Source organism: Mandrillus leucophaeus, unplaced genomic scaffold, assembly GCF_000951045.1.
Source record: "Mandrillus leucophaeus isolate KB7577 unplaced genomic scaffold, Mleu.le_1.0 Scaffold153, whole genome shotgun sequence".
Classification (NCBI taxonomy): domain Eukaryota; kingdom Metazoa; phylum Chordata; class Mammalia; order Primates; family Cercopithecidae; genus Mandrillus; species Mandrillus leucophaeus.
The window spans coordinates 1662402-1674936 of NW_012101510.1; the positions used below are offsets into that span (position 1 = coordinate 1662402).

General features: G+C 52.0%; 1 protein-coding gene across 6 annotated transcripts in view; it reads right to left on the reverse strand.

The window, feature by feature from the left end:
* Positions 1–12535, reverse strand: part of PEMT (phosphatidylethanolamine N-methyltransferase) — a 94251-nt gene that overhangs the window by 14350 nt on the left and 67366 nt on the right. For all 6 annotated transcript variants that reach the window (XM_011975255.1, XM_011975258.1, XM_011975262.1 and 3 more), the window contains exon 3: positions 2758–2873. In XM_011975255.1, the coding sequence (XP_011830645.1) occupies positions 2758–2873 (116 nt within the window). The remainder of the gene's footprint in view (positions 1–2757; positions 2874–12535) is intronic.

Here is a 12535-nt window from a genome sequence, read left to right on the forward strand (position 1 = left end):
GGCTGGAGTGCAGTGGCCGGATCTCAGCTCACTGCAAGCTCCGCCTCCCGGGTTTACGCCATTCTCTTGCCTCAGCCTCTGGAGTAGCTGGGACTAGAGGCGCCTGCCACCTCGCCCGGCTAGTTTTTTGTATTTTTTTTTTAGTAGAGACGGGGTTTCACCGTGTTCGCCAGGATAGTCTCGATCTCCTGACCTCGTGATCCGCCCGTCCCGGCCTCCCAAAGTGCTGGGATTACAGGCTTGAGCCACCGCGCCCGGCCGCCTCTGGGGTTTCTAGCACGAGATGGGATTGGGCAGGAAGTCAGAACTCAGCAGACTCAGAGCAGCTCCCAGGGGCAGGGTCGGCAGGAGGGGCTCGATCAAGGCAGCTGCCTTGTGGCAATGGCTGGTGTTTCTGGGCAGTCACCTGGCCTGGCCTAGCTGCCCCTGGAGCTGTGAGCGCTGTGGGCTCCAGCCCACTCCTCCTGCTTTGTGCCAGCCCTGATGGTGGTCCCAGCATGCTCTGGGGAACAGGGGTGGTGGAACAGCTCAGCCTGCCAGCCCTGGGCTGAGTCTCAACCCTCTGCAGCCCTCTACCCGTCCTCAGCCTTGCCGCTCCTGTAGGGGGCTCCGAGCTCCAAGTGTTCAGTCGGCCAACACTAGCCCACTCCCTCCTGGCCACTGGGAATGCGGGTGTCTGGGGGCTGGAAGGCACAGACCCCCGCCTGTCCTGCCGATGAAGCCAGGGCCCCACCCCGGGTAAGGAGGGATACTCTGCCGGTGGCCCAAGAGGCAGCAGGGGTGGGAAAGAGACCCATCTCCCGTACCCTGATGTCCCACTCCCATAACCCAGCCTGGGTGGTGCCGGTGCCTGCCAGGTTCCTCTGGCCTACATGGATGGAATCTTTTCTCCCTAAGTCACTGCTGATCTGTTCTCAGACGCTGGTCAGCGCTCCCTGAGCTGTAAAACCTCAGGCAAACCATTGCTTCTTAACAAGCCTCACTTCCTCCATCTGCACAACGGGACTCTTCTCTACCCAGAGGCTACAAATGTGAAAATGTTCCCGGGGCCGGATAGTCTAGGCGCTTGTGAGCACGCAGGCTGTGCAGACCTCGAGGCCCCGAGGCAGTGCCTTGGGCCAAGCCCCTTGCCCTCCAAGGGGTGAAAAGCCCTCTCTGGGAAAGCCTCTTCACATCATTCAACCCAGGGCAGGTGCCAGGGGACCCACCCCTCTGAGGACCAAGACCCTGGGATACCCACCCAGGCCTAGAGACAACCGGCAGCCCCGGCCCAAAGGGCCAAGAGGCAAAGGCCAGGAGCCAGGGGTTCAGCGCAGAAGGCTGACCTCAGTAGGACCCTGACCATGCTGCTCACCCACATTCCTGTGGCCAAGCCCACAAGGACGGGAAGGCAGCAAGGGCGCCTGGCCACAGAGGGGGAAGACCTGGGCCACCCTCGGTGAGTGTGCGAGGGGCCTGACCACCAGCCAGGCCTGCCCCGGCTCCGCACGTGCCGGCATGGAGCATCCGCAGGCCCCTTCCTGTGCGCACCCAGTGCCTGCAGGCCAGGCTGGTCCGAGGAAGATGGGGCCATGGGGAGAGCCAGGCTGCACGCACCCCATCCAAAGGGGCAGCTGTGCCTCAGCCCCAATGAATGCTCCATGTGGGGTGTGGTCAGGCACACACAGAGCTTCTGGTCTGTCTCGACAAGTCAAAAATGGGGATTCTCTCTGGTGCAGACAGTTTCTCATTTTTTGAAGCACCACGTGGTCCATGTTTAGTCCATGAGCTGCCGTGTGCAACGATTCTCAGGGTACTGTGGGAGGTGAGACCAGGGCCCAGAGATGGGGCAGCTTGCCTTGCACAGCCTGCATATCCAGGTCACCTGCGGCCATCACAGTCCACGCAGGTGGGCCTTGTCTAGCCTGGTGTCTGGGCAGACAAATTCACTTCCAAGTGCAGTGGGCTGGGCCTCATCACCTAGTTCCAGTTCCTCTTCTCTGACCTTTTCATTTGACAGCAGGAAGGGGCCTGTCCCAAGTCCAGAGATGGGCAAAGAAGCTTTCTTTTTTTAAAAAAATTTCAGACAGAGTCTCGCTCTGTCGTCCAGGCTGGAGTGCAGTGGTGCAATCTCGGCTCACTGCAACCTCCGCCTCTCAGGTTCAAGCAGTTCTCCTGCCTCAGCCTCCCAAGTAGCTGGGACTACAGGCGTGCACCACCCTGCCCGGCTAATTTTTGTATTTTTAGTAGAGACCAAGTTTCACCATGTTGGCCAGCGTGGTCTTGAACTCCTGACTTCAGGTGATCCACCCACCTTGGCCTCCCAAAGTGCTAGGATTACAGGTGTGAGCCATTGCACCTGGCCTCAAAGCAGCTTTCTGATGCTGGTTCAAGCCTAACCTGATGAGACGGTCAGGCCTGACCCCTGAGGGCTCCCAACCTGGCATCTACCTTCTGACTGGGCGCTTCCTGGAGGAGCCTCCTAAAACAGCATTGGCTGCATGGCAGAGGCTGGGATGTGACCTTGGGACCACCCAGGCATTGTCCCCTGTCCCCCATTCACATACCCCCATTCCTGAGGTCACTGGGGCTCCTCTGCTGGCCAGAGTCTAAACGACTGGGAAGGGTAGGGTGGCTCACTGTGGCAGGTGGCTCTGAGAGCTGACCCCTGCGTGCTCAGACACAAGGCTCCCACATGGTGAGGGACGAAGTACCACCAGTAGCAGCCCTCCCGCTAGCCCAGGGGTTGTGACTCCCCAGTGAGGGGGCTGTGCTTACCAGTGTGAGCGCAGGAAGTTCAAGAGCAGGATGGTGACGCTCAGGGAGTAGCAGGCCAGGTAGGGGGACCCGAAGGCCCTGCTCAGCTTGCGGGTCTTGTGTTCCCATCGTGCAACCTAAACCATGGGCAGAGAACAAGAGCGAGATGTTTGCTGGGGAGACTCCAGGGTGGGGGTGAACATGCCTCTCTCTGTTTCCCAGTCTCCGAAGCCCCTATTTTTGAAGAAGAATAATTACACAGGAGCAACAATCACGTGCAGCCCAGCCACCCATTATCTGCCCTAGAGCCAGTTCCACAGGGATTTTCATACTTGTTCCGTTCATCTGGACGGACAACAAGGTCCTTCTGGAAACAACCCTTCAACCAGACACAGCCATGAGCCCACCAAGAGGCAGAAAGAGACGTCTGGCTGAGAAGATCTGTCCCTGGGCAGACACACGGGGTCTGACCTCAGGCCCTAGCTGGGAGCTGCTGAGTGCCTCCCACAGACTCTAAAAGGGCCCCAGCGGAACTACCAGAGGAGCCCAGGGCTGCAGGAGCACGCGGCCTTCAGAGCACAGGCCCACATTCCCGCTGCGGGCCTCACCAAGCGTCCATCACAGGCAAAGCAAAGCAACGCAAAGCCCTCAGCCTCCTCCCTCTGCCCAAGTGCTCTTCCCAAGGCACAGACTTTCAAACAGTGACTTGTAGCCTCAGAATCCTTTTCCTTTATTTTTTTCAAACCAATCACATCTGGAATCTCAACATCTAGCCACCAACAGTGGAGAGAAGGGAGCTCTTCCTGCCTCTCTGCTGTTTCCACAGTCCTGAGCTGGTCATCCCCTGGGCCTGGCCCAGCACTCTGAGGAAGGAACGGAGAGAAGGGGAGGGGGCAAGGAGGATGCAAGAAGACAAACATTGCAGCCTGGAGTCAGGCGCTGGGCTCTAGGTACGTGAGCAAGTTGCCTGTGGGCCCAGAACAGGCACCTGTGTGTGCACAGAAAGAGCCTTAGGGGCCTGCTCCCAGCCACCTATCTCCACCCCAGCCCCAGCGATGACTGCTGCCTGCTCCACTTCCCCAGTGGACCTGCCTTTCCCCGCAGTTGCAGTGGGAGAGTGATTAGCAATGATTTCGTCAAGGCCACTGACTCCCAGGAGGTGGCTCCCTAGTGAGTCCTCCGGCCAGCCCTGGCCCCTGTCCTCAGAGCTCCTTGGCAGTGGCAGGCCAGGGAGCAGCGGATGGTGGGGTGGGGGGCACGCCAAAGTTTACAGGAAGGAGAGGTGAAGGAGGTAGCTGCGGGGCCTTCCCCTCAACCAGCTGTTGGCACTGCAGCCAATTCTCCCAGAAGGTAAGCAGGGCCCTAGTCCAGGTCTCAGCAGGTGGCTGCTGCTGACTCTGTGGGAAGCTCAAAAGGAGGAAGGAATGCGCGCTGCAGGGGTGAGGAGGGGGCTGTGGTGACTTTGCTGGGAATGTGTGGGTCGGGGATGGGGGCAGAAGAGAAGCAGCCTACAGAGAGCGCTGCGGGGCCTAGGACCACAGCCTGCTTTGTTTTGTTTTGTTTCAATTTTGAGATAAAACTCAAAGTGGTTTTTAGCTGTGCAACCATCACCACGGTTCAAGTCCGGAACATTTCATCACCCCAAGTAAAAACCCCGACCCCATCAGCAGTCCCTCCTCAGCCCCCCTCTGTCGGCCCCTGGCAACCACCCACCGATTTCTGTCTCTATGGATTCGCCTATTCTGGACGTTTCATATAAACGGAATCACACGCTACACGGTCTTTTGTGTCTGGCTGCTCTGACTTTATGTAATGTTCTCAAGGTTCGTCCGTGCCACAGCGCATAAATGCACTTCATTCCCTCTTACGGCTGAATACAACTCCAGTGTATAAAGATTTTGTCCACCAGTTCAGCAGCTGATGGACACTTGGGTTTTGCGTTAGCAGCATTGTTCACAGTGACCAAAGCTAAAGCCAAGCAACATTCAGGCACTTGCTAGGAACAATCGTGCCCAAGTGTTTTGTGGATGCGTGTTTTCATTGCTCTCAGGTATACACCTAGGAGTGGAATTGCTGGGTCACATGGTAAATCTATTGATTGAAGAGCTACGAAACTGTTTGCCACAGTGGCTGCCCCACTTTCCAGCCCCACCAGCAACGCATGAAGATTCTAGTTTCTCCACATCCTCCCCAACACCAGTTATTTTCCGTTTTTAAAAATTATAGCCTTTGGCAGGGAGGACACTGAGCGTGGTGGCTCACACCTATAATCCCAGCACTTTGGGAGGCTGAGGTGGGAGGATTGCGTGAGCTCAGGAGCTCAAGACCAGCCTGGGAGACATAGTGAGACCCTGTCTCTCCAAAAAAAAAAAAAAAATTAAATTAGCCGGAAGATTGCCTGAGTTGAGACTGCAGTAAGCCAAGATGGCACACCACTGTACCCCAGCCTGAAGACAGAGCAAGACCCTGTCTCAAAAAAAAAAAGAAAAGAAAAAAAAATTTTTTTGTAGCCATCCGAGTGGGTATCAGGTGGCTTTGGTCTGCATTTCCCTAACAATAAAGAAATACCTTTCCAGCCGGGCGCGGTGCTCACGCCTGTAATCCCAGCACTTTGGGAAGCCAAGGCAGGTGGGTCACGAGGTCAAGAGATCCAGACCATCCTGGCTAATACGGTGAAACCCCGTCTCTACTAAAAATACAAAAATTAGCCGGGCGTGGTGGCATGCATCTATAGTTCCAGGTACTTGGGAGGCTGAAGCAGAAGAATCGCTTGAACCCGGGAGGCGGAGGTTGCAGTGAGCCGAGATGGCGCCGCTGCACTCCAGCCTGGCAACAGAGCAAGACTCCATCACAAAAAACAAAAGCACAAACAACAAAAACCTTTCCTTCAAGGGCTCTCTCTGCCGTCCTCGGCCTCCCATACAGCACCCCTCCCCCAACAGAGCCAGGCCACACCTGTCCCTTAGCCTTGGAAAGGGCCAATGCTAAATGAGCTTTCAGAACAATCTAATAACAACAGAAAAGCATCAAGCAAGACTAACCCATGTGGAAAACAAAAAGAGGAAACCACGCCTTGCCTCCCGGCGGGCTGGTATTCGATGGGGCTATTATTCCGAGGCGATCGATAAACCAGCAGCCAGCAGGACTCCCAGAACTTCCTTCCCTGCCTGGCAGCACCACCGTGCCCTCTCTGGGAGCCCAGCTGCTCATTTCATCCAACAATAGGCGGGTGCGGGACGCAATCACCTCTCAGGGCCATGCATGTGAGCCCTTAGTGGGCAGCAGTGTGGCCCGGCACTCTGCTGTCACTGCTCCTGGTTTTTGCCTGTCTTCTACATTTCCAGAATCCTAGAGTGGGGATTCATTTGCCGAACCCTTCACGCCCCTGGCTCAAATTCCCTCTCCCCGGGGCTGCCAGGACCCTCCAGGTAAATGTAAGCCTCAGATAAACAATAAACTGGCCGGGCGCAGTGGCTCACGTCTGTAATCCCAGCACTTTGGGAGGCCGAGGCGGGAGGATCATGAGGTCAGGAGTTTGAGACCAGCCGGGCCAACGTGGTGAAACCCCGTCTCTACTAAAAATACAAAAATTAGCTGGGTGCAGTGGCAGGCACCTGTAGTCTCAGCTACTCAGGAGGCTGAGGCAGGAGAACCGCTTGAACCCTGGAGGCAGAGATTGCAGTGAGCCGAGATCGCGCCACTGTACTCCAGCCTGGGCGACAGAGCGAGACTCCGTATCAAACAACAAACAAACAAGCAAACCATGTTTTGGGGCAAGCTGTCCCACGGGACTGCTTTTAATCCTAAAACAGTCTGTGCTGTTGACCTGGAACCCTAATGCAACCAGGCCCTGGGTATGTGTTTGCTCCATTCAGTAGCCCAGCCCCTCCCACACCCGGGCAAGGAGTCCCCAGCTGAGCTCTGGAACACACCAGTCTCCTCCCCAAATGCCGGCTCCTTTTCTTTTTTTGCAAATCTCACCCACAGCCTCTACCCTAGGGCAGAAGAGACAGGTCCAAGGCAAGTGGAGTGGGAGGAAAACAGGGATGGGGTCGAGACCCAGGGACACCATCCTGGCCTTGATGTTCGCCAAAGCCGACAGCACTTCATAGGCAAATCACTCAGCTATCCGCTACCTCAACTGAGTTACCTGCAAAGTACGAAAAACGGGATGGACAGTACCCCCCACCCCGATCCCCAAGCCAGCGTGGTGGGAGGGGCAGAGCAGGTGAGGGATGAAAGGCTCCCGGCCCTGGCATGTGGCCCAGGGCATGTGAGAGTGTCCGTCTCTCCCCCTATTCGTGGCTCAGAGCAGGGACTGGGTCTGATTTCCTTCTGGGTCCCACTCAGATGGGAACCACCTCTGCCCATGCACGTGCCCGTGGTGCCTGTCTGGCCTGAGGTGGCAGTTCCGGCCTCCGTCTCCAGGCCAGGACCATGCTTCTTCCCTGCCCTTTCCAGGGCACTATTCTTGGTGTCCTTGGACTCAGAGGTTGTAACTGGCAGACTAGATGTATCCTGCTGAAACTCATAGCATGTTTAAAATATTTGGATCAACAATTAAACACTCAGCGTTTTTCACATAAAAGCCAAGGCTTCCCAAATCTTGGCAATGAGCACAGCCTCCCAGCCTGCAGGGCCTGCACCAGTCCAGCTATGCAGTGAGGGCCCAAGAAGCAGGACCCCCTTCTGGGACAAGACCCTTTTCTAGAAACTTCCCATTGGCCTCAAATTTCCTACGCATCCTTGAAGTGAGGCCGCAGAAAGCAGAGTTTTTTATTTTTGTTTTTGTTTTCAGATGGAGTTTTGTTCTCGTTGCCCAGGCTGGAGTGCGATCTCGGCTCACCACAACCTCCACCTACCGGGTTCAAGCAATTCTCCCGCCTCAGCCTCCCAAGTAGCTGGGATTACAGGCGTGCGCCACCATGCCTGGCTAATTTTGTATCTTTAGTAGAGACGGGTTTTCTCCATGTTGGTCAGGCTGGTCTCAAACTCCCGACCTCAGGCGATCCGCCCGCCTCGGCCTCTCAAAGTGCTGGGATTACAGGCATGAGCCACCATGCTCAGCGAGGGTAGAGTTTTTTCTGATTTTGTTTTTGTTTCTGAGATGGAGTCTTGCTCTGTCACCCAGGCTAGAATGCAGTAGCGCAAACTCAGCTCACTGCAAGCTTTGCCTCCTAGGTTCATGCCAGTGTCCTGTCTCAGCCTCCTGAGTAATTGGGACTACAGGCACCCGCCACCATGCCTGGCTAATTTTTGTTTGTATTTTTGGTACAGGCGGGGTTTCGCCATGTTAGCCAGGATGGTCTCGATCTCCTGACTTCGTGATCCGCCTGCCTCTGCCTCCCAAAGTGCTGGGATTACAGGTGTGAGCCACAGCTCCTGGCCTGTAGAGTTTTTTAATCCCCCTTTGAAGTGAGACATGGCTCCTTCACACTCATTGAAGGACTGATGGGCGAGTGTCCACCCCAGTGCCCAGCAGGGCAGCTGACGGTTCCCAGTGCCGGGTTCTGGGCTCAAACACCGGCTCCTCTACTTGCAGTTTCGGCAGGTTATTTCCCCTCTCTCTGCCTGTTTCCTGATCTGTAAAATGGAGCTAATAATACTCTCTACTGCGTCACAGAGTTGCTGTGCGGATTAAGCGAATTCCTGCCCATGAAATGCCTGGAGCGATGTCTACACCACGGCGTGTGGGCGCATGGCCGTGCTGCTGTTTGTTTTGTTTTGGAGTGTGCAAAAGGGTGAGAGTCAAAAGGCATAAGACCGAGCTATTGGCCTGATGGGCCCCAGCAAAGCTGATGAGGAAAATCTGTTGTGAAGCAGTGTCCCTAAGGAGAGGACAGGCAGACAGAACTGTGCCACACTGGGCTCGCCAGCTGCCAGGCCTCTCCCTCTGCGGCCAGCCCTTGACTGACTCTCAGAAGCTCCTTCTCTCCCACCTCGTCCTTCCCTGGCTAAATCCGCCTAACACCCAGCTGCAGTGGTAGGTGCCATCTGGATTCCACAGCCAGGACCCCCACCAGCTGGCCCAGGGCTCCCAGCCTGGGCACCTGGGGATCTAGAATGCCCCAAGCAAAGGGCTAGTGCTTCGCATTGGTAATGGATGCTGGGGAGGAGCTGGTGCTTCCAAGAGCTGCCAGCTAGGCAGGCCCTGGGCCAGTGAGCAAGTGTGTGTATGAACAGGCAGCTCTCCCAGGTTGCACCATGTCAGCCCTCTCTGCTCTGCACATGCTAGGCCCAGCCAGCCCCGTGACCTGGATCACAACTGCCCTTCCCAACACCCAGCTCCACCTGCCCTGCCAGGTGTGCACAGCCCTGGCTCCTTTCAGATCTGCCCCAATCTGGCCAGTGCCGCTGAACCTGGGCCAGGGCCTCTCCAGGACACAGGACCAGCGGCAGCTCAGGGCAGCATCCAAAGCGTCCCACAGCACGTGGCTCAACTGCCCTTCCACGTGACACCGCCTGCCCAAGGTCTCCAACAGTCATTGTCTGTTGGACAATGTTGGCGAGCCCAACGGGTCAACAGACCTGCCCGCTCCACCAGCTAGTCCAGTGAATCAATCCCTGTCCAAGGTACACCCAAGCTCTCGCCCTGCGGTGGGTGCACTTTTCACTGCAGTGCCAGAAAGCAGGTCCCAGCACCAGCTGCCCACGTCCAGACAACCCGCACCTGAGGCCCCAGCAAAGCGGCATGATCCAGTTTCACACTTGAGGGGCCATGGCACCGTGGGGGACGCTCGCCTCCCCCAGCCTCAGTGCTCACGCTCAACCACTTCACTCCGCTTTGCTTCCTGGCTCCTCCATTAGGACGGTCCACAATAGCGCAGGAAAAACAGCAATAGGAACATGGGCTCTGAGTTTAAATTCTAGCTCCAGCTCTACCTATAGCATCCTATAAAGATGGAACCCACCCCAGTGTCCACTGGCAGGGGGAGGGGCTGAATGAACTGCGCTACAGCCCCACGCTGGAGAAGGGCTCCTTGGAGAAAGGAAGGAGGAAGATTTCTATCTATTGCTATGGTGTGAGCTCCAGGATATATTTATTAAGTAAAAAAGCAGGTGCAGAAGAAGGTGCACCCAACCTGTTGTATAAGAAAATGAAGAGGGGCTGCGGGGAGATACACACACAGCACTTGCTTACATTTTCAAAAAGAAACGGGAAGGACAAATCCAAAACTGATCAAAATGATTACCTACAGGTGAGGAAGGACACATGCCAGACATTTACAAATGTCCTTTGTTGACTATGGAACCATGTAAATGTTTTGCATAATTAAGAGTAAGAACAGGGTGGGCGTGGTGGCTCACACCTGTAATCCCAGCACTTTGGGAAGCCAAGGCGGGCAGATCACCTGAGGTCAGGAGTTCAAGACCAGCTTGACCAACATGGTGAAACCCTGTCTCTACAAACATACAAAACTTAGCCGGACATGATGGCAGGTGCCTGTAATCCCAGCTACTTGGGAAGCTGAGGTGGGAGAATCCCTTGAACCTAGGAGGCAGAGGTTGCAGTGAGCTGAGATGGCACCATTGCACTCCAGCCTGGGTGACAGAGATACTCCGTCTCCAAAAAAAATAAAAAGAGTAAGAACAAAGGAACTACTAGAAATCCAAAAACTCAATCAATGAACCTGGTAAAAACACAGATAAGAAGTTTCAAGTGATTTTGAAACATAGTATTTTGAGTAATCCTCCCTCCTGCTGCACAACCTGAGGACAAAAGAACCCAGAAAGATTCTAGATTGCATCGAGTAAAGCTATTGTTGGTCATAAAATATTTAAGAATACAGATATTACTATTTTGACTATATACACATTAATTATGTTACTGTATTTAGGATCCAAGCTTCCTATAAGAGAAAAGTGGTACAAAAATGAAATTAAAAGGTTGAACAAAAACTTCTGAAATGGAAATATTGGTATGAACTCATGATTTATTTCTATTTCTAACAAATTCATTTTTCCATTACAAAAAATTAGCCGGGCGTGGCGGTGGGCACCTGTAGTCCCAGCTACTTGGGAGGCTGAGGTAAGAGAATTGCTTGAACCCGGGAGGCGGAGCTTGCAGTGAGCCAAGATCGCGCCACTGTACTCCAGCCTGGATGACAGACCGAGACTCCATCTCAAAAAAAATAAAACAAAATTCATTTTTCCTAGAGAGGCCTGGAACAGTGAGCACCCTAGCATTCAAATTGTGGTCTCCAAATATCATTTTCCACTAAAAATAACCAGCGCTCCTTGTTTAAAGGCCAATTCCAATCTACTCTGGGAACAGAAGATGTTGAACCTGAGACTGAAAGCTATGAAAGACAAGGTGGAAACGCCAGAAGAACACTAAGAAACACTTGAAGCTCCCCAGCTGGCTAAAGGCGGACATGCTGAGGTTGCTAGGACACTAACGCATTATTCTGAAATTGTTTTTTTAATCTTTTTTATAAGACAGGATCTCAGTCCGTCTCGTCAGGATTGTCTTTATTCAGAGACAACAATAATTGTCTATGTCAAAAATCAGATGGAAACCACAAATAGATGGATATGAAAATACAAAAAACTTAGAATACTTTGAAATAAAAGGACAAAGTGGAACTAACACAACCAGATTTTGAGATGTCTGACAAAGTGCTAACGCAGTTCAGTGGAGAAAGGACATTTCCACAGATGCCACTGGAACAATTGGCTATCATATGCCAAAAAAAAAAGTGAACTTCAATCCATAACTCAGAAAAAATATAAAAATGAATTCAAGATGGACTATAAATAGAAATATAAACCTAAATCTATATATAAATATATCAATCTAAATATATAAAGCCTTCTAAAACGTTTAGAAGAAAATAGACTAGAGAGAATCTTTATGATCTTGGATTACATGATGTTTTCTTAGGCAAAATATGAAAAGCATGACTCATAAAAGAAAACGTGATAACTTGAAATTCATCAAACTTTTTAAACTTCTCTTCAAAAGACATTCTTGATAGAATGAAAGGATCAGCCACAGACTGGCAGAAAATATTGGCAAAGCATGTACTTCTTGAGGGACTTACATCAAAAATATATGCAGAACTCTTTAAACTTGATAATAAGAAAACAAAAAGTTCAATTTTTTTCAATGGGCAGAAAAATCCAGAGCTAACGTCATACTTAATGGTGAAAGACTGGATGTCTTCCCCCTAAATTCAGCAACAAGACAGTGAAAGGACATTCACTCTTACCACTGCAATTCAACTTTGTACTGGAGGTTTTAGCCAGGGCAATTGGGCAAGAAAATGAAATAAAGGCATGCAGATTGAAAAAAAATAAGTAAAACAACTCTATCCACAGATAACATAATCTCATACATGAAAAATCCTAAGGAATCCACTAAAAAAAATTCAAGCTAATAAATGAGTTTAGCAAGGCTACAAGATATGATTGTATTCCTATATACTTGCAATAAAAATTCTGAAAGTAGGAATCAAGAAAACAATTCCATTTACTACAGCGTTCAAAGGAGTAAAATACTTAAGAATAAATATAACAAAAGTACAAAACTTACTCTCTGAAAATGAAACATTGTTCAAAGAAACAAAAGATCTAAATAAATGGACAGACATCCCATGTTCATGGATTGTACTGGTTAAGATGGTAATACTCTCCAAACTGATCTAGAGATTCGATGCAATCACAGTCAGAACCTCAGCTGGCTTCTTTGTAAAACTGACAAGCTGATTCTAACATCCACATAGATATTCAAGGATCACGAAATATCCAAAACAATCTTAAAAAAAAAAAAAAAAAAAAAAAAAAAACGCCAGGCTCC